General features: G+C 46.2%; 1 protein-coding gene across 1 annotated transcript in view; it reads left to right on the top strand.

Moving 5' to 3' along the window:
- Positions 1-26,206, top strand: part of CAPZA2 (capping actin protein of muscle Z-line subunit alpha 2) — a 314,968-nt gene that overhangs the window by 250,673 nt on the left and 38,089 nt on the right. Inside the window, exon 9 of the mRNA XM_086919391.1 lies at positions 24,827-24,889. Coding sequence (XP_086775517.1) covers positions 24,827-24,889 — 63 coding nt within the window. The remainder of the gene's footprint in view (positions 1-24,826; positions 24,890-26,206) is intronic.

Below are 26,206 nucleotides of genomic sequence, written 5' to 3' on the forward strand. Positions count from 1 at the left end.
ATAATAAATGGGTCGGTGTCAGAAGCATATTATTTTCGATTGCCATGTTTTGAAGCGCGGCGCGTCGTCACTAAACAATGGTAACATGACGCCGGGATCAGTCCCTGTTATGGATGGCGGAATATCTATTCTGATTTGGCAGCCATTTCAGAGTGGTGCCGGCGAGGCGATTTTAAATATAATATAGTGCCGGCGAGGCGATTTTGATTATAATATAGTGTAATAATCGAGCACACTGGCCAGATTAATCGATATAGTCCGTAGTTTAAAATTAGTCGTTTTAGTAGATCGAGCAGACATGAAGGTCCAGGCTCTTTTCCGCTGGTGCTGATGAAAAGAAATGGGTCGGTGTCGGAAATATATGATGTCACAATGATAATTGACGACCAAGATGATACCTGACTGAAGGCCAGTCACTTAAGAGGATCAGTCAAGTGGAGTAGTGCATATTATTTTCAATTAGTGCTTTTTAAATACAATAAGTTGGTATAAAAAGCATTTGGTGTCATAATAATTAGTTTCAAGAGTAATGTATAGTTAAAAATCCATCGTTTAGGTGGACAAGTTAAACTATGGGAGTCCCTGCTATTTTCGTTAATGCAGTGCTCAAAGGTTGCCATATTTAAGTGGGATATGCCAACACCAGGGCAATATTGTGTAACAGAATATGGTCCATGATGTTTGTTAGGGCTGAAAAGTTTTAAGGGCATCCAGGTTTCCGTATTCGATTTACGGTATATAAGCGTGCAAGACATTGCTGATTGGCGAAGTTTTGGTTGAGACAAGTATGGTCAAGTAATGAAAGGTAGGGGAGGCGCATTCATATTTCCGTATTCGGAAAGCGACCAATTCGCGGTGTATAAGCGAGCAAGACGTTACTGGGAGATAAGGGAGGCGCATCCAACAGTGATATCACCAGATTAAAGCGTGAACAGAGGATTGTGGTTCCCAAATGAGATAGATATGGTGAAATATCATGACATGCAAGGTATCAGAGTGTTGAAGTAACCCTCATAAAGAGTACAGTGGGGAGTAGGCGGTCAAGTGTATCTTAGAAAAAGTTGCAAATTGTTGTAAAAGTTGTTAAATGGGCACTGCAATGTTGCAGGAGAAATGGGTGATGCACCATAAGGCAATATTGTACAGAGTTATGAAAGTACTATACAGAGATATTATAATATGTATACGCAATCACATATTATTGAGCAAGAAATTAAAACTTCAAAGGAGAGAATGGATGATATACCTGTGGAAAAATAGGAAAAACCTGGAAGGAAAAGTGTTACAGCAATTTGTTTCTTACAGAGCAACATAACATCCTTCCATTTGTTCAGCCTGGTTAAATTATCATCTCCTGTGTTTTGAAGGAAGCAAGGCCCCTAATTACAAATACCTGTGTGGAAAAGGGGAGACTTATTATACTGGGGAAGAGATTACATCAAGAAGTAGTGAAGTTCTTTATCTGTATTATGCCCCCTTTGTGTCGCCCGCAAGCGGCAAATCCATTTGGCTTCCCTCTGTCTAACAGCTAGCTCACGGTCACCCCCTCTTTTATCCAATGGTATGTGATCAATTCCATGGAACCAAAATGAGGTATCATTTGGATGTTTCTCATCATAGTGTGAGCTTACAGGGTAGCGTTTGTCTTTGTTGACGATTGCCCTTCTGTGCTCTTGGATTCTTGATTTCAGAGGGCGGATGGTGCTCCCCACATAAATGATGTTACAACTACACCCTAAGACGTAGATTACGTGAGTCGTGTTACAATTGATAAAGCTATTGATTTTATAGTTTTTCGAGGTGTTGTAAGTAAAATTCGTCTTTGTGTTTAGGCCTGAGTCGCAAACAATACATGACCCGCATGTGTAAAAGCCTGAGGGTTTAGATGGAAACCATGACTCACGTGGGGTGGTCACATAGCTCTGGCATAGATCATCCCTGAGAGATCTACCTTTCCTTTACGAAATGAGTGGTCTGTTAGGTATTTGGTCCCGTAACCCAGGGGCACTTTGCAGTATATCCCAATGTTTCCTCAATACATTATGGATTCGATTGCTGTTGGAATTGTATTGAGTTGTAAAGGTGGTACTACGGTCAGTTTCTTTGTGTTGTCTTGCATTAGGTGTAGTGTTTAGAGTATCTTCCCTACGTAGGTTCCTCGCTTTTTGTACAGCTGTATCCACAACCTTCTGTTTATAGCCCCTTTTGAGGAACCTATTTTTTGCACTGGTCAGATTTTGGGTGTAAGTGTGTTCCTCGCTACAGTTTCTACGTAGTCTTACCATCTCGCCGTATGGTATGTTTTCCACTACAGCGCGAGGGTGAGCACTATCTGCGTGCAGTACAGAGTTGCATGAAGTTTCCTTCCTGTATAATTTACTGTGTACCACCCCCTCCGTTACGTAAAAACAGATGTCTAGAAAATTGATAGTTTCCTTGCTATGTGTCATGGTCAATTTTACGTTATGTTTGTTGCTGTTAAGGTATGCGTGGAACTGTAGTAGGGATTCGACCGAGCCAGACCACAAAACGATGATATCGTCGATGTACCTCCCCCAGAACACAATGTGTTCGGTCCAGGGGGAGGCACATTTGTTCCAGGCGTGCACCTTCTCAAAATGACCCATGAACAGGCAGGCGTACGATGGTGCTGCCTTTGAACCCATGGCCGTGCCACGGGTCTGGTGATACCAGGCGGAGTCGTGTAGGAAGTAGTTGTTGCTGAGAATGATATCAGTCATGTCCAATAACATGTTATTGAAATCATGCTTGTCAGCTGGTTCCCTGTCCAAAAAAGATTGCAGTGCCTCCATGCCCATGTCTCTGTGGATACAAGTATATAGACTTTCAACGTCAAGTGTGACGAAGGAAAGTTCATCTGACCACTGAAAATTGTTTAGCTTTGCTAAAATATCCTTGCTGTCTTTGACATATGATGGAAGATTCGTTACATATTTCTGTAAGTGGAGATCCACAAACTCTGAAATTTTCTCCGTGGGGGACCCAATTCCAGAGATGATTGGACGTCCTGGTGGAAAAGCCCCCCTCTTGTGGACTTTGGGCAGGATATATATGCATGGAAATCGTGGTTTGGTTACCCTAAGATATTTTAGTTCATCTTCCGATAGAAGACCCGTTTCTTTCCATTCTAGCAGTTTAGCTGGTATCATACCAGTTACTTCATTGACAGGATTGTGAGGGATGCGTTTGTAGCAACTCGTGTCGCTAAGTTGACAATCCATTTCAGACATGTAATCACAAAGATTCATAACCACAACATTCCCGCCCTTATCTGCCTCCTTGATCACAATTGTTTTATCGGCCTTGAGTCTTTCTAGGGCCTGTCGTTGTTTGGCGGAAATGTTGTGATTAGGAATGGTAGAGAGTACTCCGGTGTCTTCGAGTTTGTACAGGTCTGCAGACACCCTTTCATAAAAAGTATCAATGCTGGGATGGTAATTAAAAGTAGGAGTGAACGTGGACTTGCATTTGAGGTGACTTTCCATACTGTAATCCTGCTCTATTGCTAGATTCCTTAACATGGTGGACATGTCTTGTTCCTGATCTTCATCTAGGTTATATAGCAGTAGAGTTGTGCGAATATCTGCCACTGTGTGTGGTACTGGAGGGGTAACCTCTCTCTGCGGTGGGACCCTAGGTGTTTGACGTGAGAAGAAATCTTTTAGTTTTAACAATCTAACAAACTTAAAAAGATCAATATGTACATCAGTCATATCTCCATATTGTGCTGGGCAGAAACTGAGACCCTTACTCAGGACAGCCAGTTCGTATTCATCAAGTGTTTTATTTGACAAGTTAACAATCTTTAAGTCATCAGTACATTCTGGTACACATATTTCTTGGATGGGAATAGGCAGAGCTGTTATTTCTGTTTGGCTCCCATCCCTGTCTTGGGTATTGCTCCTGTTTCTGTACCTGGCCTTGGCCCGCCTTCCGCCCCTCCTTGTCTTTGTATAGCCCTTTGGGGTTTGGGTTGGTCCTTTTTCTGTTGTAGGCGGCTGCTCGTCCGTATTTTGGCTAGCTCCTTCTGAAAAGAAGAAGCACCTTCTTCTAAAGGGAGATCTATTGTTGAGTTAGACCTGGTGCTATTCACTGAGGTGGTAGATGCCCCACTCTCAGAACGCGCTTCCTCGCTTATTTCCCTTTCTTCGCGCACCCTCTTTCTTTCTTCTGCCCCTTGAACTTGATCAAATTTCTTGGCGAACGTGTAGATTCGCCCATCTCTATAGTCCCTGTCATCTCGCCTGATTTTTTTCATTTTCTTTTCTTTTAGATACATTTGGTGTTCCTCCATCACCTTTTTTAGTATGGCAAAGTTTTTTTCTATAAGATCCTTTGGTTCTAGACTGTTAATTTCAATTATCAGTGCATCAATTTCGGCCATTAATTTCTCACCCTTCTCCTGAGCATGGCGGATTAATATTCTCATCATGACTTCAGAGGCCTGTTCTAAGTTGCTCTCCCATTCTTTGAGTAGACCCTCTCCTAGGTCTTCAAATGTTGGGAATAGGAGGATTCTCAGGCCCCTAGGGACCTTTTTATTAGATAAATATTGCGTGAGGGTAGCCCCATCCCACCAGCGCGAGAGTTCTAATTTTTTTTAGGCGCTCTAGTTTAAGGAATAGGGTTTTTAAGCTGGGTTTGCTAGTTTCAGCCGGAGTAGAAGTCTCATTGGATCTATTGGGACCAAAGAGGTTGAGAGCCATTTCCTCTCTCCCATCTGCAAAGTTAGGCATTATGATGAAAAAACAGTTTTTCCGAATAAAGTGAAGTGCAAAACAGTCAATTTAGAATACTAAACAATAAACAGAAGCAACCAGCAGCTGACCAAGGTTTCGCACATCCACTTCGTCTGTTTCAAAATTATTAGGCGGTGCGGCTACTCTCACCATCCGCTGCCAAGGATGTATATCAGACCAATGGTTATGTAAGAGCAGAGAGGCGCACACAGTGAAGTCAATAGTATAAGGGAGTCCAAAAAGAATTGTAGATCTTCGGTTCTTATTTGTAAAAGTTTTCTTTATTTTCACGTACAGCGGCACAGCCAACGCGTTTCATTCCCATTCGTGCCTTGGGAATTTCATCAGGGCTGCAAAAATACATTGACATATATAAGTATTTATCAAATATTAAAAAGACGTTTACCCAAAAGGGGCACCAGTCCAAGCCAAATTGCATCAACGTGCGCACCCATAGATCCAGATACATTAACCAAGTTATGCAATTACTAAGTGTCAATTTCAAATTTCAAATTACCCCGTGAAGGCATATACCCCCTCACCGGTACTATGCATTCACAAGGCCAGTCCAAGCCAAGATGCTTGATCCTGATTAAAAACACCACACCATGCCTATTGGAGAATTAGGCACCCGAGATGTGCAAGTATTCGGGCCATACGGACCCTTGGAAAAGAGAGAAAGAAAGAAGAGTTGTGATTCAGATATCCTTATTCCCAGTATGAAAAAGTGAATAAAGATCAAGGTGAAAGAATGTGATCCGACTGCACTGTGCTCAAGCTTGAAATCCAAGATTTGTAAAAGTGAAAACCAAGGAAAAAGGGAGGGTCCCTGGTGAAGAGGTCCACAATGCACAGGTCAAGTGACCCTGAAATGCAAGAGGAGATGGTTGAGAGAATATTGACGCTCACCATGTATTAGACAGTCTAGTCTGTGCGGTTTCTCTCGAGGTCGTACTTCTTCGAGAACAATTTGAAGGACAGTCACAGTAGGTCACAATGTGTACCTATAATGAGAATGTGATACGAAAGTGCGTAAAGACAATGTTAGTTACAGATTTGATTTTTCTCACGGGAACATTGAGTTCCTGTTTGTAATGATGAAAAAGAGGGGAACATCGAAAAAGAAAAACTATAATGAATATGATTTGAGGTAGTTGCAAAGCAGGATAATATAAGGGGTTGTAGGAGTCTAAGATGCTGAACTACCTTTTAAGCCACAAAATGACTTTTGTTGATATTAGTAATGGAAGATAATCAACAGGGCGATTAAAATAATCCCTTTTGGAAGAATATATCAAAAATGAGGGTATATAATACCTGCAGGATGCTTTATGTTAAATTCCAAGTGGAATGAAGATCCAAGTTCCCACGAAATATCAGGTCACTGTCACTATGACAAATCAATAAAAGTAGAGATTCCGGACCCCTGTACGTAAGAGGGTAAATGGATATGTAAAAATTAGTCCTGTGTATATATATATTGAAAACTAAATCCTTGTGGTCATAGTCCTACATATAAAGAGAGATAGTTATCACATTTAAATAGGTGTCATGGACCAATGTGTATCTTTTGGTCCCATTTGATGTCCCCATTCGTAGTAGCCAGTTGTAAGCCCCCTTCTGTTAATTATGTCAAGTAGCAGAGTCACGGTGTAGTTTATTGAAAGGCATTTAGATGATTACGCTCCTCTGTTGGGCAGCATGTGATTCCCTGAGGTCGGCATACAAGAAGTAGCAATATCACGTTGTTGTACATCAACAAGCCCTGTCTAAGGAGCATAAGGCAATAAAACCGACATCTATAAAGAGAGTAATAATCTCACGTTGTTGTACATCAACTAGCCCTGTCTAAGAAGCATAAGGCAATAAAACCGACATCTATAAAGAGAGTAATATCAAGGATAGACTGCTAATGACTGCCACATACTAGTTATATGCTTATAAACCAACTCCCGGTCCCACCCCAATATACTGTTACCCCCAGTAGCTGCCATTGCACCTAATATAGAAAGGTGTACCTCGGGGGAACTCCGGAGGGGAAGGGGAGTCTGAGCGCCCAGAGAAGTCTCCGGCTTCAATAGGGTCTGCAGAAGCGTAGTGACGCCACGGTGCCTGCAAGTAATCAAAAATGTCAGGTTCTACAACCTTATCTGAACCGGCCCTCAGACGCTCGTTTAATTTAGTCCAGCAATGCCTTGTAGTCTCGCTTACCTTAGGTATGGCCCCCGTTCTCCGCTGCTCCTCCTCCTGGAATATTGGATGCACCAGAGATTCGTCGCGCGCCGTGTTTTAAAGCGAAGTACGTCGTCACTTGCAATGGTCACATGACGCCGGGATCAGCCCCTGTCATGGATGGCGGAATATCTATTCTGATATGGCGGCCATCTTGGAGTGGAGCCGGCGAGGCGATATTAATTATGATATAGTTCCTGTCGAGGCGATTTGGATTATAATGTAGTGTAATAGTCCAGCACGCTGGCCAAATCAATCGAAATAATCCGTGGTTTGAAATTAGTCGCTTTAGTGGATCGAGCAGACATGAAGGTCCAGGTTCTTTTCCACTGGTGCTGAAAAAAATAATAAATGGGTCGGTGTCAGAAGCATATTATTTTCGATTGCCATGTTTTGAAGCGCGGCGCGTCGTCACTAAACAATGGTAAAATGACGCCGGGATCAGTCCCTGTTATGGATGGCGGAATATCTATTCTGATTTGGCGGCCATTTCAGAGTGGGCCCGGCGAGGCGATTTTAAATATAATATAGTGCCGGCGAGGCGATTTTGATTATAATATAGTGTAATAATCGAGCACACTGGCCAGATTGATCGATATAGTCCGTAGTTTAAAATTAGTCGTTTTAGTAGATCGAGCAGACATGAAGGTCCAGGCTCTTTTCCGCTGGTGCTGATGAAAAGAAATGGGTCGGTGTCGGAAATATATGATGTCACAATGATAATTGACGACCAAGATGATACCTGCAGCGTTAGGAAGGTGTCGCCAGGGAAAAGGTCCCTCCCCACCTGCAGCTGATGCGTCGTTGCCCACTCCGTGCCCCACTGTCCCCGATTGGGAGTATCTGTGGATTGTTTGCCAGCAGCATAGAAGGAGCGTAAAGCACTCATTTGCGCAGGCCCACCCTAGCCCATCGCATCGTTTCAGCAGTATCTACTTCATTGCGTGGTCCTTTATACGGCTGATATACAGCAGTGGCAAGCAGAAGCGGCGCTGCTCTGTCTAGTTAAGTGGCCACATGCGGCTGAAAGGGCGTGGATGAGCCCAGTGATGTAGGAACTGTGCCTCCGTGCTGTTAGCATAAAGAGTAAAATCAGAAAGAAACAGCTTAATATTAGATTCCTTACCTTCGAATATCCCCAGGCGTCAGACAGGATCCAGAAATGTTTGCATAGCAGTACCCTTGCACGACGGTAGGCGTCGTCTGCGGCTCCGCATCCGTCGTTGACGCCGGGATGACGTCGCCCAAGTACTTGGACGCCGCCCTCCCGCGCTGACTTCAGTTCTTCTTTTTTCCGCGCCAGCAAGCGCAGGTCCGGAGAAAGTGGTACCCTTTAGTCACTTTTTGACTAAACTTTTGCGATCCTTTATGGATCCGTTTCAAGTCTATGACTCAATCGGTGCCGGTAGGGATGCCCGGGTTCAAGCACGGTGCTGACTGCAACCGACTGATGTCTGTTACCGACCCCCATGGCCGGTACCTACATTGCCTGGGGCCCGACCACGATGACAAGTTGTGCCCCGACTGTCGGGCCTTGACGCCGAAGGCTAGGCGGGAGCGGTCCAGTAAGCGCCTTAAGCTCCGGCAGTCAGCCCCGCGCCGCTCCAGGTCCCGGTCCGGAAGGAGGTTGAGGGACCGGTCGCGGGGCCGGAGTCCTCACAGCTCGGCGAGTCGACACCACTTGTCGGGCTCCAAGTCTTCAGGTAAGAGGCACAAGAAGTCGAAGAGGCGACATCGCTCTTCTGACTTCCTCCAACACTCGCGCAACGCGGCCGGGGGTTCGGGTGACACGGCCCAGGTGGCTCCGCCAAAGCCGCAGGCGTTGCGGCCTGCTCTATACCTGACGGTCCCTGGGCAGAACGAGACGCCGGAGGAGATAGATGCCTTCCTCACGGACATTAAGTAGCTCCCTCCTCCGTCTGGTGCCGCGGCGCCTTCGGGCCAAGCGGCCCCGACTGGGAGCCCAAGCGCACTCCCTGGTCTACCCCTCGGTCCGGATCCGGCGTCGGAGCGGCGTCAATCGATGCCGCATTCGGCGCCGGCCGAAGCAGAGTACTTCGAAGGTCTGGGTCCATCCTTTACACCTGAATTTCAGGACATGGACGATGAGGGGAACTGGGGGGGTCTGAGGACCCCCTGGCACGTGAGTGCCAGTCATTCCAGGACTGGACACAGGAACTAGGGGAAGCCAGTGGCCTAGATACCTCCCCAGACACTGGTTTTGTCTCCCCTCCTACCGTGGCTATGGAGGAGGGGGCTGCTTATAGTGTGGTGCTGATGAGGGCAGCCAAGGCTCTTGAGCTCCCCGTCGCAACAGTGAGGTATAACCTCCTCACAGAGGTCCTTAAACCGCAGGCAAGCTCACCAGAGTCTCTACTGCCATTTTATGAGGCTCTCACGGGTGTCCTGTTGGGCACTTGGTCCAGGCCCACTACAGGTCCCCCTGTAGATAGGAACATCGCTAGGCGCCACCGTCCAGCCCCGGGTGACCATAGTTTCTTGTCCACCCACCCCTCCCCCGAGAGCCTGGTTATCCAGGCCTCTACTTCCCAAAACGCATTCCCGACGGCACCACCAGATCGGGAATCCAAGAGGTATGAACAGTTCTGAAAGAAGATGTTCTCCTCCCTTAGTTTGGGGTTGCGGTCGGTCAACACCGCCTGCCTCTTGGGCCGTTACACCCACTCCTTGTGGGATACGGTTGCGGCCGTGCTGCCAGAGTGCCCGGAGGGAGCCTGAGCGAAGCTTGCTCAAGCCCTCGCGGAGGGAAGAGACTCAGCGCGGTACTCTATACGATGTGGACTGGATACCACGGACTCGCTAGGAAGAGCGATTTCCACGTCTGTGGCGGTTTGCCGCCACGCCTGACTGAGGTCCGCCAACTTTTCGGCCGATGTCCAAAACCCTTATGGACATGCCGTTTGGTGGCAAGGCAGATAATGCGCTGGAACGCTTCAAGGACTCCAGGGCTACGGCCAAGTCCTTGGGCCTGTCGGCCCGCGTCCGCAATCTTCTGCCCAGCACTCATTTCGTGGCCACGGAAGGGGTGCCCCCACACGTCCTGCCAGCCACGGGCCGCAGACTAACATTCAGCGCGGTGGCGGACGTGGTTACCGTTGCTGCGGTAACAGGGGAACAACGGCGCGGCCAGTCCACAACCACCCCCGCAGCATCCGCCTCAAAGCCTTCCTAGTCAGAGCTCTCAGGCCCATTTAACGCCAGTTGGGGGGCAGGGTTCGCCATCACCTCCTCCACTGGCGCACCATCACAATGGACAGGTGGGTGCTGCAAATCGTCCGAAGGGGCTACTCCCTCACCTTCCGAGGCGACCCCTCCAGCCATGCCACCGCAGTACCACCGCGTGTCGGGGGATCACTTGCAGCTTCTGCAAGAGGAAGTTTCAGCACTCTTGGCCAAAAGGGGGCCATTGAGCGCGTTCCTGGGCCAGAAGTAGGATGTGGTTGTTACTCCCACTACTTTCTGGTTCCCAAGAAGGGCAAAGGGGGCCTACGCCCTATCTTGGACCTAAGGAACATCAACGGCTTCCTCCGGAAGGAGAAGTTCAAGATGCTGGCTTTGGCTCTGGTCTTAGCTGCCCTGGACCCGGGAGACTGGATGGTAGCGTTGGACTTGCAGGACGCATATTTTCACATCCCCCGTCCTGCTGGCCCACCGGCGCTACCTGTGGTTCACGGTAGGCCACAAGCACTTTCAGTTTACCCTGCTCCCCTTCGGCCTTACCAGCGCCCCACGGGTGTTCACGAAAGTGATGGCGGTGGTCGCAGCTCATCTGCGCAGGTTAGGGTTTTCCGTCTTCCCCTACCTCGACGACTGGTTGTTGAAGGCGGGCTCGCCCCAGACAGTCAGCCCCCTCCAGACTACGGCCGACCTCCTGCACCTGCTGGAGTTCTCCATCAATGTGCCGATGTCACACCTGTGACTTTGATTAGTATCCTCTACTTAAAACAGAATTTAGAAAAATTTGACACGTTTCACCATTGTTAAAGCAGCTACCTAAAAGTATTGCGTCTCTGATGCAGATTCTCCCGCTTTTTGCCGCTCCTACCTCCCTACCGACCCTTCCCACCTTGCAGAACTTTTTTTGGAGGCCTCTATCGTGTGTACCCCACAGGACCGCCGGCTCTCCCTGGACACTGCGCCTCCCTTGCACTGAAGGCCACAAAAAACCCGTAACAGCCCCACTGCATCCTGCTCAACGTTCACTCCCTCTGCAAACATGCCACGAAAACCTGGGACACCATCACCTCCCTCAACATTGCCTTCATCACTGAAACATGGCTCAACGCTAATTCGAACCCCAACCTCGCCCCTTCAACGGCTACAAAATAATACACCAAGGCCGCACCCACAAACTTGGCTGGTCATTGCCATCATCATGGGAGAGCAAGACCACTGACTCATTGTCAGTGAAATTGCTCTCCCACCCACGCAGCTCCACCATTAAGTGAGGTACCCCTGCCCCTGCACTCTTGAGTGTTGGTGATCGAGGCCCTCCTCCACCCGCAGGTTTCCCTGCGCCTCATCCCTGGTGGTCCAGTGGACCTCTGTCTCCTTTCTTTCTGCTACTTCACTCGTTTTTCTCCCCTGTCTATCTTTCACCTTGCTGCACCGCTGCTCTTTTGCGCCTTATTTCTGCCCATTTTCCCTTTCTCTCCCTCTGCTCCTTCACTTGTTTTCACTCGTTTTTCTACCCTTTCTATCTTTCACCTTTCTGCTCTTTTCCGCATCTCTGCTCTTTTGTGCCTTATTTCTGATTACTTTCCCTTTTTTCTTTATCCCTACTTTCCTCCCTTTACCTTTCCCCGCCGCTGCTGCCGCCGCCCCTCCCCCCCCCCCCCCCCCCCCGAAAACCCCCCCCCGCAGGGCGACCATCCCAATCCAGCTCGCCTCCCCGCTCCCGCCTCCCAGCTGTCCAGCCCTCCCCGACCCCCACTTAATGGCGGCCACTGCGCGGCCGCGCAGCAGCTGCGGGCGCGCCGCTGGTGCACCGAAGGCGCGTTAAAGGCAAGCAAGTCTGCGACCCGTCCGCGACCAGCACCAGGAACCCTGGACCTCCGCCCCGCCAACGCTACGACCCTGCAGCACTCCACGCACTCAACCCAGGCTGCAAGCTAGCATCACCAGCCGACACCCATGGACCCTTCAGCTGTCACTGCTGCAGGCACACCTGCAGCACCGCCAAGAACACGGATCCAGCACAACCCGTCCACAAAAACACAACCGAACCGAAGACCCTGCAATGCATCCTCCTTAACGTCCGATCCCTCCACAAACATGCCACAGAAATCTGGGACCTCCTCGACAGCACCACCCCAGATGTAGCATTCTTCACCGAAACCTGGACCAACACCACCTCGGGACCGGACATCGCCATCGCCATCCCCCAAGGATACAAGATCTCCGGGAAGGACCGCCCCACCCACCCAGGAGGAGGAATCACCATCGTCCACAAATCCAGCCTCCGCCTGAGCACACTCCCTGACGAGTCCACAAAACTGATGGAACACCTTCACTTCAAGATACTGGCCAGCCCCACCGCCGCCCTCCGAGGAACCCTCATCTACCGACCCCCTGGACCCTGCGGACCCTTCGCCAACTCAATCACGGACATTATCTCCCCGCAGGCCATCGCATCCACCAACTACACCCTGCTGGGAGACTTCAACTTCCACCTCGACAATCAACTGGACCCCAACACCACATACCTCCTGGACAACCTCCACAACATTGGACTCCGCCAGATCGTGACCGAGCCCACGCACTCAGCAGGACACACCCTCGACCCCCTCTTCACTACAGGAAACTCCATCACCTTCAGCCACACCACCGAACTCCCATGGACCGACCATCGTTGCGTCCACTTCACCTTCAGAACACCCACCATCCACAGACACCAGCACCTGCTTCCACAAAGAAACTGGACCAAAATCACCGATGACCAGCTCACCTCCTCACTCAACAACTCCACCCCAACCATCGCGAAAAACGACAATCCCAACACCGCAGCCCGAACCCTGCATAGATGGATCTCGGACAGCACCAACACCATAGCCCCCCTCAAGAAAAACAACAATACCCGTGCCAAGAAAGCCAGATGGTTTACCACCGAACTTCGAGAGTCCAGGCGCACATGCCGCCGCCTCAAAGACCTGGAGAAACACCAAATCCACAGAAGCCCACAACAACTTCAGAGCCGCCACCAACGCCCACCATCATCTCATCAGAGAAACGAGGAAAAAAGCGATTGAAGACAGAATCTCCACCCACGCACACAACAGCAAGGAACTCTTCAGCATCATCAAGGAGTTCGCCCAACCCACCAGCGAGTCTACCGACATCCCTCCCTCACAAGACCTCTGCGACAAACTCAGCATCTTTTTCCACCACAAAATCAAGAGCATCTACGACAACTTCGACAAAGACAACCAACACACTGAACCCTCGCCAACCACCCCCGACACCCGGAAACCAGCGATTGATGACTGGACAGCCCTCACCACCGAAGACACACTGAAGACAATGAAGTCAATCCACTCAGGGGCCCCCACGGACCCCTGCCCCCACCACATCTTCAACAGAGCCGCCAACACCATCGCACCCATGCTCTGCCACACCATCAACCGCTCCCTGGCGACCGCCTTGTTCCCCGACGACTGGAAACACGCCGAGGTCAACCCCCTCCTGAAGAAACCCTCAGCGGACCCCACCGACCTCAAAAACTACAGACCCATCTCCCTGCTCCCGTTCCCAGCGAAAGTCATCAAGAAAGGCATCAACAGCCAACTCGCCACATTCATTGAACACAACATCCTAGACTCCTCCCAATCCGGCTTCAGAAAAAAACCACAGTACGGAAACCGCCCTCCTCGCTGCAACAGACGAAATCTGCACCTTACTGGACAAAGGAGGCACAGTAGCCCTCATCCTCCTCGACCTATCAGCGGCGTTCGACACAGTCTCCCACCGCACCCTAATACGCAGACTCTACAATGCAGGAATCCAGGACAAGGCCCTCGACTGGATCTGCTCCTTCCTCTCCGGCAGGACGCAGAGGGTCAGACTCCCCCCTTTCCTCTCGGACCCCACACCTACCACCTGCGGAGTCCCCCAGGGCTCCTCCCTCAGCCCGACGCTCTTAAACGTCTACATGGCTCCACTTGCCCCCATCGTCAGAACCTACGGACTCAACATCGTGTCATACGCAGACGACACCCAGCTCATCCTTTCCCTATCCAACAAGCCCAACACCGCCAGACGCAACTTTCGAGAAGGCATGGAAGCTGTCGCCAAATGGATGAAAAACAGCTGCCTACAACTAAACACCAACAAAACACAAGTACTCATCATGGGCCCAAACCCCGACACCTGGTGGCCCACCGCCCTCGGAAACCCGCCAACCCCCACAGACCACGCACGCAACTTGGGAATCACCCTGGACTCCGAACTCAAAATGGACCGCCAGATCAACTCTCTCATCTTCCTGCTTCCACACCCTCCGCCTTCTTCGTAAGACCTTCAAATGGATCCCCCCCGAACACCGAAAGACAGTCACTCACGCCCTTGTCACCAGCAGACTCGACTACGGCAACGCACTCTACGCCTGAATAAACAAAAACCTCATCCGCAAGCTACAGAACATCCAGAACGCCGCCGCAAGACTGGTCCTCAACCTGCCAAAACACCTCCACATCTCCCAGCACCTGCGCACACTCCACTGGCTCCCCGTCGAGGCGAGAATCACCTTTAAGATGCTCACCCACACACACAAGGCCCTCCACGGCACCGGACCAGCATACCTGAACAGCCGGCTCAAATTCCACGCACCCCAAAGGACCCTACGATCAGCCCAGCTTTCCTACTCCGTGGTCCCTCGCACCAGAAAGACCAGATCGGGAGGCCGCTCCTTCTCCTTCCTCGCGGCCAAAGCATGGAACGCCCTTCCGCTCCACCTCAGACAGACAACATCGCTCCCCATCTTCGCAAGAAGCCTCAAAACCTGGCTCTTCGACAGACCCCCTCCTTGATGGAATGGAACCTGTATCCCACCACCCCTAGCGCCTTGAGACCCTCACGGGTGAGTAGTCGCGCTTTAACAAACTCCTGATTGATAACAAACTCCTGATCATCTTCAAGGACATCATACGATGCACCGTCACTAACAACGGCCCCACGCTTCTCATGGAACACCTCAACTTCCTACTTCACACTGACGCCAAGACCACGCTAAGAGGCACCCTTGTCTACAGACACCCAGGACTCCAAACGGCCTTCTGTGACTCGCCATAGACTCCCATCACTGCGTCTTAGAACTCAATTTTCACGCCAACGACACCAACACCACCACCCTCCTGGAGAACTTGAACAACATCGGCCTCACTCAACTGGTCACCAAACCAAAGTACAAAGCCGGACATACACAACACCATCTTAACAGCCAGCAAGAGAATCAATTTCAGCCATGTCACAGAACTCACCTGGATCGACCACGCCATTGTACACTTCAGTCTCAGACGCTCAATGTACTGTCGCCAAGCATCACAGCTCCTCCCACCGTTGCTGGGGTAAGGTAACGGACACAGTGGACACAAACCCTCAGCACCACCCAGCAGGAAACCTCAGTAAACCTGTACCAGGCCATCCAGAATTTCTCAGCTTGGATCACCAAATGTTCGGACAGTCGCTCCACTGAAACAAGCAAAAACCAACAAAGCCTCAAAACAAGCCAGTGGGTACACACCACGCCTTAGAACCACCAAGCGCAACTGCTTCCAACTCGAGAAATGTTAGCGCTCCACAAGAAACCGCTCTGACAGAGCCACTCACAAAGGCGCTCTCTACTACTACGGCTATTATATAAGGCAGTTGCCTAGTGAAAATAAAATTTCAGAGCCTATCACAGCCATATTGGACCCAGCATTTGTGACACGACCGTGTATACTTTTCATAGAGCATGCTAAATCAATACTAAAAACAGGCCCACCATACCTTAAAACAGGCCCACAATCCATCCACCCAAACAATGGCCTGCGATCCACTGAAGAAATGGGCCACACACTGTCTGATTGCCATATATCGGCCAGTGTGACCCTGGTCATATACCCCATTCTTAACCATGTTTGTGGGTCTGTTTTAAGGGCTGGTGGGACGATTTTTACTGCATATTGCCCTGATATTACAACAAACATTGACAGCAGCAAGCACAAATACATAATCTACAATACCTTGCAAAAAACCGATAGTATCTTAAAAGTTCAAATCTGCCCCGATAGTGTCCTAGTTCTGCTTGTTTTTGGAAAGGCTTAAATGAAGAGCCGTATCTAAGCATCTCATTAAGAATTAAACATATGAGTACATTTTCTCTTTGCAACGAAACTACTTTCACGACAAATGTCACCATTCCAAAGCAGTCAGGAAAACTCACTTTGAAATTTAAATAGGGTGGAAAGTTTTACTCAGGAGATTTTTTAAACTAACCATGCTGCTTTTCATTTCCAAATCTTATTTTACATTTACAGTTTAAGTAAAAGAAATACTGAACTCAGGGAAAAATAAATTATAAGCACACACAAACAAACGAGGGAGCGATCCTGACTTAAGTGTGCGCACTCCAAATGGTTGTATGCAAAGCATCACAAATTAAGATGGGCGGCCGTGCAAGCGTGCACTCTAAAGGGGTTTTTTGCAACTGCCCTCCGCTATGTACTTTCAAACAAATCGTTAATGAGTATTTGGGTGTCCGTCCTACCAAAAAGTTTTGACTCACTACCATGTAGCCCAATCCATCACTCTGCCATAGTTTTTGACCGACCTCACCTCGCAAAAGAGGAAGAGTGGCTCCATCGCATAGACCCTAAGAGTGCGCTGAGCTTTTACATCAGCGGCACAAGGGAGTATTACATCAATTATCAGGTCCTTGTGAGTTTTCTGGTGCACAGAAAGTTTAGGGCTCCTAAACCGGACCCTGTTAAAGTGGATAATTCTCTGCATTAAAATCTGCTGTACACTAGACAAACTGGCCCCAGAACGCCTGTGGGCTCATTCTACTAGGAACAAGGACACTAGAATGGCATTGGCTCAAGGTGTTTCCAATAAAGAGCTACTGTGCACACCGTGGTGATTCCATTTCTATTGCTGTTCATTCCTAGACACGGTTCAGCGTGCAGCCCGGTTGCGTGATCCGCCCTAGTTCACGCTTGATTAGACCTTTTGGGAAAATGGATCGTAAATAACGTTCCTTACGCGGGCGCACAGCGATTTACTTGCGTTGAATGTTAATTTTTCAAAATTCAACAAATTAATCCATGTACTCTTGAAGATTTATGATTCCATTTATTTCTGTTGATAAATCACACGTGAGATAAAATGTTTGAACTGCTTCTCATGCCACAGATATGCTACACCAAACCTTTTTCTTGGCACACCGAACAAACATAAAACATTCTCGAAAGTGAATCGTTTAATACCCAATGCATTTCGAGCTTTTCTGAGCTCTTCTTCAGGGGTTTCACTATAAATAAAAAAACATGTGTCAAATAGGTTGCAACTTCAAACCATCAAAACGTGCACTGTGTACTTATTTTTCAAAACATTCAACATTTCAGATCCATGCCATAGCAACTAGCCCTTGAACTACGCATTCCCTCTAAAACAGTAACCTTCGGTTACCCAAACAATGTGCCGGGGATCCCTTCATCCCAGTTCTTCATATAACCACCTCTATGCTTCCCGACAGTAATTCCAACCCATAATGACAGCCAACACCGTTTTCATGTACTTCGGTACCCCACTTCAAAAAGCACCCGCCTGCACACATACCTTTGTGTTCCTTCATATTCATCCTCCATACCAAACTGCTACTAAATTACGGCACCTGCCTTTCTGCACATTCTTCGCTTTTCAACCCCGAACCAATGCCCCTCCTCCTTCAATCAACCAATAGTACACCCTCAACCTCTTGGCAATCGTCCTAATAACTACCCACCCCACAATGCCATGTGTCCCAACTTAAGCTCTCACAAAAGCCTGTCCTTTGCCACAAAACACAACTGCATACAACCGATCACTACCCCTGGACATTTATGAAAATTACCCCGCTGCACTAGAATGGCATTGGCGCAAGGTGTGCCTGATCTGGACTTCTGCAAGGCTGTGATATGGGCATCGGTGCCTATGTGCACGAAACGATACTGCCTTGACAGTCTGATCAGGAGAGGTCATCAATTTACCCACTTTGGTCTGCTGGGCTTTTTGGTCTAAGGCTATTCCCCAGACCCTTCACAAGATACTACTGTGGTATCTATTCCTAAGTTGAGGAGTCTGTGGTTAGAATAATCCATCAGAAGATATTATTTAACTTCAGTAACACTCTCCGTGGTGGCCTATTTTAAATTTAAAACGTCTCACGTTAGGAATTCAGCAAACTTTCTCAGACAAGTTATTCTACTCTCCATATTTGAGTGCCCAGAAGAAGAAAGGTACAAGAAATTGATGTCATCATGCAAGGGGGATATTTACATGTGGGTCCGCTCCATCTCTTCCGGGGTGGTATGGCGTCGTTACTGCTTACTGCTTACTGCTTACTGCTTACTGCTTACTGCTTACTGCAGAGCCACTGGGCAGCACCGTTGCCATGCCAGGAGCATGCTCGAAGAATTCTCCTGATCTAGTCTAGTGTCAGGGATATGTTAAAAGTGAGGAATCTGCAGATAGACAGGGTATTGACCAGAAAAAGCTTTAGCAATGGGAAGGAACCTGTTCAAATACACTTCTCTAAATAAGCACTTATTCGGCCCACAGTTTGACTAAATGCTTCAAGAGATAAATATATGTTGAGGCTCAACAATGCATAACCCATTAGAGCATTACACAAGCAGAGCTCTCCCTTTCACAGCCAGTAGTGAAGGAGTCCAATTGGTTCTGGAAGACTACCATGCCAATCAAACAAGTCATTCCAGCGTCATCTCTACTCACCAATACCAGTATTTGCAGTGGCAGTTACTTCAAACACAGTTTTCGAGGCTGGTCATGATCCCTTACAAAATTCCACAAGGCAAGGAAGGGCCTTCTCTTCCAAAAAACAGCATTATAATCCCAGAATCTAGGACACCATGAAAGTAAAGATAAATAGATTTCCTAATTTTTGAAAAAAATAAACAGATGGATGCTATCTAAAAAGAAAAGAGTAGATATTTCATCAAGTTATAACAATTGCCTGCACACATCCTAGTTTGCTAACATAAAATCATGGAACACTTGCCTCTGCTATCAAAAGGATGCCATAAAGGATTTAAATTGCTTGTGTGCCTTCAGCCAAAGCGGCACAGGAGAGTACTCTGCATACTTCCTCTGCATACTAGTACTGAAAAACGACTCAACAGAAAATGCACTTCCGAATGATAAACGACTGTAAGAAGACACGATAACATGATCATAATGGACCGGGAAAAAAATCCTATTTTCTCAACTTGATGAACCTACAATGTCCAAATCAATATATTTAAATATGAAATGTTTTCTAGCTATCACAAAGTCTGGAGTGAAATCTGCTCCCAAAAGATTTACCAAATGTCTGGCCGTGGTAGCAATAAATCCGCAGAGTCAAATCTTTCATGTTAGCTTTTCTAGATGACTGGTTAGTAAAGGGAAAGATAGGTCAAACAATGCTTAATTTTAGCCCATAAGGGGCCTCCGGCACTCATGTTTGGGCATCCGGCACATATTTTTCTGCATCAGATATTTACTGTGAGCAAGAGAGGAAAAAAACACACAGCGGAAAGAAAGTGGAAGTGAAAGACGAAAAAAAAAAACACAACGTGAGAAAGCAGGAATCTGCAAGAGTGTGACCTAAAGGGGCAGAGAGTGCCTGGTAGTTGAATAAAAAGGCATGAGGTGAATTTGGGACTATGGGGCAATGTGCATGCAAACCAGTCACATGCTTCTGAGTAAAGTTTTTGTCACCAGCACACCTTCTTTTACAAATTAAGCACCAAGCTCGCCAATGCCTGACGCACACAAGAAAGTGACTTTGTAGCCAAGTCTAGATGTTTTCAACCGGAATAAATCCCATTCCCAACCTCTGCTGATGCTAAATTATCTGGTACTTAACACAGCTGTACGTAGGTGTAACACATCCTACAATGAACGATTCCTCTTTACCAATCATGAGTCTCTGACAGTGAGGAAGGTGATGAAACTTTTAACAATGATGACTTCATGTATTCTGTTGGTTCTTTATATGCCTCCTCCAAGAAGTTCCTTACTAGAGTATTTAGCAAGCCAGTGGGAAGCGCCCATGGTTAGGCATAGGTTGCTATGGTGGAATAATCGGTTCCTTAAAGGTCCGATGATTTGCAGACCCTCCGGGAAGGTAATGCACACTACGAGTTGGAGGGGCGCCCTCGATGCATCTCCCAGCCCAGGGAGTAGGGGGACCACAGTGGACTCGGTGTGCAAGAGTGAACAGCAGTGTACCAAGCCCTCAAACTGTTTCAGACACTTCTTCAAGCAAAGGTGGTGTTTATTTGAACAGACAACATGACGACCATTTATTACATTCAGAAGCAGAATGGTACCAATTTGCTTCATGTGTCAAAAGTTCTCAAATCATTTTGGGATTCACCTTCTGCTGTTGGCAGAACATGTTAGTGGGAAGTCAAGTCATAAGTGTTACAAACATACTTCAGGCGGAGCATACTACAAAAAGATTTATCCTTGACAGTGACAACAGAAAATGCTAAAACTAAACCTCATTGCAGTGTTACCTACACTGCAGGCCGATTTTTGGTGAATTGCCAAAGTCCAGGCAATAAATAAAGATGCCATAAAATTCTGTATTTATCATGTCACATTTGCTGTTTAATTCAAGATTCAGGCCAAATGTCAGGCTATGTCTTCTGCTGCTTACTTTTCCATACGACGACTGGTGTATACGAAGTCCTCTTATTTTGCAATCAGAGAAAATAAAGTAGATTATATGATGTTCTTGCTGGGGTACATGAAGTGTGAAAGGATGTCATTTTTTCCTAACACGCAACAACATGTAATACCTGTAAATGGCACAGATTCTGCGGTCAGGAATGCAAAATAAAGCACATATTTGGTAATTTTGATGTGTGTCGGAAACAAATATTTTACTTGGATCAGAGCGAACCAAGATGCTTTACTTGATTATGCACAAATAATAATCGCTGAAACCCGATTTCCACATATCATTAGGGTGCAACATAGTTTTATAAGTAAAACTGTATTTCTGTGCCGATTTAGTGAACATTTCAATGAAAATGTGCTTTCCGCAAATAATGCCCTACCACACAATGTATTAGTTACCTTAAAAAATCTCCAGCTTCATGTTCATTAAAGCTAGGTTGGTCGCAAAAGTTATTGTGCTAAAAAGTGGGCAGTGGTCCTAAAGTTTGGGAATCACTGCCTTGCGGTATTCACATCTCTTGCATGTGTTCTGGATAAATTGGTCAAGGACATTTGCTTATGCTTTTCCTTCTCTGGCACTCAACTCCGTCTGTATGTGGTTCGAAAATGTGTACGAAATCAATTACTATAATTGTGATTGCTCTCACCTGTGCACAGCAGCCTTAGTTCACATAATCTTTACAGATGTCAGTTTAGCCACATTGCAAGCTCCCATTCCTTCCAGATTTACTATTTCAACACAGCAGTCTTATTTGCCAGAACAGAATTTCAATCTGATGATCTCGCTCTTTAGATCCTTGACTTTGTTTATTTGCAGTTAAATGTATGGATTTTGTTAAAGTGGTTAGACCTCCTACAAAAAAAGATTGTTCTGTTACTAAATGGAAATCCAGTGCCAGTTGTGTAGCATTTCAAATGATCTTTTACAGGTTTCACCAATAACCATTGTTTAACACTTACTCTCTTTATGAAGGCTAAATGGGGCCATCCAGGTGCACACGTAGATTTTCAGTAGCAATCAGCTCTTTGTGCAGAGTCCTTGAATAAAATGGAAATATCTGTAGAAGATTCGTAATTCTGCATAACGATATGTTAGTTTTACCCGCACCCATGTTTTCTACTTTAAATTTCATGGCAAATCCTAAAAATTAAGCAGAAAAGGCTTTACATTTCCTTTGATGCCCACAGACATTTAATGTATGGCATTGACAAAACTACAGGTATTGGCCAAAACAGCACAAAGTTGGCAGTTGTGGGCAAATATAATATTAGGTCTGTAGTAATTCGCTTATTGGTCCAAATTAAAATTTTCTTGTAATGGAGTTGTGTACTATCAAAATGAATATCTTGCCTTAGGTAAAAATTCCATTCTGGGAAAAAACATATCTGCACCGCCAATACAATGTTAAGATTACAAATGTGTACATGATGGAACTGTTCTCCAAATTTGTTTTTATTAATAGTGGAGATCCAAACTAAAATAATCTCTGCTTTATTTTTGAGTTTGTTAAGAAAAGATTGAGAATATATAGACACAGTAGTGGAAAGGAGTGTCTGTGTCTCTCTCCTCAGATATATATTGCCCTTTTTAGGTATCCCTGGATGAGTATTCAGTTAATTTAATTAAAACAATTTTGGCCGGTAATGGTGCGGGCAGAGGCTTAATTATTTTTATATAACCAATTGCTTTTGACAATTTGTAACTCGAAGAAACGTTATCATTGGAGTCCAATGACTGTTTAGAATGTAATTTCACCTTGGTAACCCAAAATATTTCTGGGTTTCTCCAGATTCTCCTAAAAAGTAGGAGGATAGATTGTGACCATCTTCCTGTGCTCCAATGCTTCATTGGTTTCTCTTGGAACCCAAAGCGCTCTGAAGACTGCTGACGAGGTTTTACACACACCTCAATATTAAGCCTCTAAACTATAAGCATCGGTTAGGCTTGGATCACTATATAATACATTATTCTGCTCCTTGAACTACCAGCTTTGAACATATGGTTTGTCAATTCTCTTCATGGTCTGTCTTGCAGGGCAGCAGAGGGAGCAGTGGGAGCCAGGAGTACATATTTTGATTAGGCAGAAGTTATGAGCTTCCACAAAATAGTGCTTGTCCTCCTAACAGCTGTGATAATATTGTTAATTTTTATCTCTGTAAGCGTGAATTTTCAGGGGCACACACATGACATTGGAATACTAATAAAGTATCTTAGATAACTAGATAATTTGTTTTTCTCTGGCAATAGCATAGAGGGAAGTCATTCACCTACATGGAGTTTTAGGTCTAGCTTGACAGTGCAACTGTCACCTGACCTCTTAAACTACACCAATATTACTTGACTGTTCTTTGCTTCCACACAGATATATCTTTTCTCGTATTATTCAAGTGTAATGCTTTATATTACCATATATGATTCCTTTAAAGCCAGACCTATTGGCATTGCCAATTCTTGGCTAGCAGTGTGACCTGAAATCTTTGAAATTCATAATGTATAAAGTTGTTCCGATATTAACAGTTTGCTGTGCTTTCATTGCATTTGTTATATTTTTATTTTCTGACATTGCCTCTTTAACCTTTTAACGTTTGTATTAGTTGTTGAAAACACATACAATATTTGTAGTGCTATATGATATTTAAACTGCAGAAGTAATCAAGGTGACTTTTAGGCTTTAGGAACAGTGCATGACGTTTTTTAACTATTTTTAACTATAATGATTCCTCTGTTTCTTCTTTTTTGAAGTCTTCCCGTCTTTTTTTATGGGTTTACACATTTGAAAATATTACTTGGGTTGTACACAGCATAGTCTACTTAGGGCTTTTTTTTCACCAGTTCTAGCATACATGCCCAACAATTAATCACTGCAAAAGGGTATGCAGTTCCTGACTGAACAGTACATGTTGCATAAGGGAGACAGAGCTCACATGATAGCTAGATGTAGGAGGGGGATTTCGGAATAAGGACCCTCACACATGCAGCCAGCTAGGTGTCAAGCTTCATCATCGGGTCTGCTCCTTATCTGGTCGGCACTGCAATACCCGACTGGCACCCTTGAAGGGGCTCTTTGGCGGAAATCTGTTATTCCTTGCCGTAAGTTTCAGTGCGTGTGAAGGGCCTGGTGAGTGTATATGTGGAGAAAGTGAGGCTAAAACAGGAAGTAGACGTCCAATCAAAACTACTTTAATGAGTGTGGCCCCTATCCTGGTTAAAACTAAGTGTGGCGCTCCCCTGCTGTAATGCTACAGGGTCCTGCGCTCCAAGGTCAACCTGTTTCTTGCCTAAATGTCAGTTAGCCAGCAATTCATCAGGACCAGTAATAAGTTCTATCTACACTGTCAATGGTGGTCCAATGTAGCGAGAGTGATAGACCACACACAGCACCCTAAGTGTGGTACCTGTCAATCTAGGAGGTCAACCCCACTGGGATCAATGGCTCATATCAACGTGTTCCGGCAGGTGTTGACACTGAAAGGGTGCAGTGGTGTGTCTTCCCCGTGAGATGTAGGAGGACGTACTCCTCACTCTGCCGGGACTGGGCAGAGTGAGGGGTAGGTCCTCCGACACAGCATTGTCATTGTTTAAATGTGAAAGGATCTAAGATAGTCAATGTGATAATTGTTGAACAGCGCATAAGTGGTCCTGATTGAAGAGTGTGTTTGTTATTGACAGTAACATAGTTCACCTTGTCTTTACAGCTAGCACTTTTTTTTAACATAATTGTGATGTTATGTAAAGTCATTTTAATTGGAACAAATAGCAGTTGTTCAAACCACATTGATTACTGTATTATATAAATGTGTCATAAACCTAACGAAAAATATAAAGAAAGAATATCCTTCAGAAAAGCAAGAGTTGCCTTTTAAAAAAAAAAATGTTTTTTCTCTAGAATGAAGCGCAAACAGCTAAGGAATTTATCAAAATTATAGAAGCTGCTGAAAACGATTACCAGGTATGATATGCAAAATGCAGAGCATGAATATTAACATAATAAGCATCAGTTATTGCATAATTATTTGTTTTAATAGATTAGGACCACATAGAGTGGCATTATTAATTAGTTAATAGTGCCTATTAAATGTAATAATGTTTGTGACTTTTTGCCACTGTTCCGTGTTTACTCAATACTACTGATTTCACACTTAATGTGACACTTTCACTGTATCCTCAGACCATGAGAACATCGGAATTCATCAATTTTAAAGATGAATGAGAGTAACTGAAATGATTATGCAGCTGTCTCCTGTGAAAGCGCTCTGTTTATATTCTGAAGAGCTTAGGTCTTGCTAGCAATATCAAAGAGAATTGAGAGATTTCAGTTGGCAGGTGATAGTGTTATAAATGCTTCTACTAAATGGAAACCCCAGGCAAACATAGTGGATTGAAAGAGGAGGGAGAGAGCGGGGAGTACATGGATGGAAAGACGGTATGTTAGAGATGAAATAGTAAGTGGGAGGAAATTAAAGATTGGTAAGTGAAGTAAGAGGTTGATGTGTCAGTGGGTAGAGAGTTAAGTTACATGGGGGAAGCTGTAGAGGAAAGAAGGGACAGGGTGCGATATGAGAAGGGATTGACTGATGTGTGGGGAGGAAGTGGCAGATGTGTGGGGAGGAAGTGGATGAGGTATGGGGAAGGGGTAGCCGTGCCGGATAAAATTTGTTATTTCTAGTTGGAAACCAAATTGGGAGAGGAAGAGCGGTTGAGAGAGAAAATGAGACGTCTGGAAAGGTGGTGACTAGTGTGGGTGGGAGTGGTTGAGGTGCTGGCAGATGATGGCTGAAGCATGGGCAAGTGGAGGCTGAAGTGTGGGCTGGTGTAGCCAAGGTGTGAGGAGGGAGGTGGTCGGGCAGAAAGGGAGGTGGCTGTAGAGGGATAAATGTTTGGTAAGGGAATGCTGGGAGATGTGGAAGGGGATCGACAGAAGGTAAAGTGTAAGAGGCATAATATATTGGTGAAATAGAAAGTATTATGGTCACAGTAGAGGTGCAGGGTGGTAGGGAGATGTCGAAGTATGTGATGTGAATAAGCATAGGGTGGGTTGCTACCAAAGTACAGGAAGGGTGGTATTGGAGGAAGAGAATGGGAGAACAGGAGGCAGTGAAGAAAACTTCTAAAGGCAAATGTAGAGGTTGGGGAAGGAGAGGTAAAAAATGGGAAATACATGGAGAACTAAGTGTAGCATATTAAAGGGGTTGGTGAGGTGGAGGGGGACCTAGAGCTAATGGGTTAGAAGGCTGTAGGTGGAGTGTTGGTCAGGGACGGGCAGTTA

The sequence above is a fragment of the Lissotriton vulgaris genome, chromosome 1_1 (assembly GCF_964263255.1).
Source record: "Lissotriton vulgaris chromosome 1_1, aLisVul1.2, whole genome shotgun sequence".
Lineage (NCBI taxonomy): Eukaryota > Metazoa > Chordata > Amphibia > Caudata > Salamandridae > Lissotriton > Lissotriton vulgaris.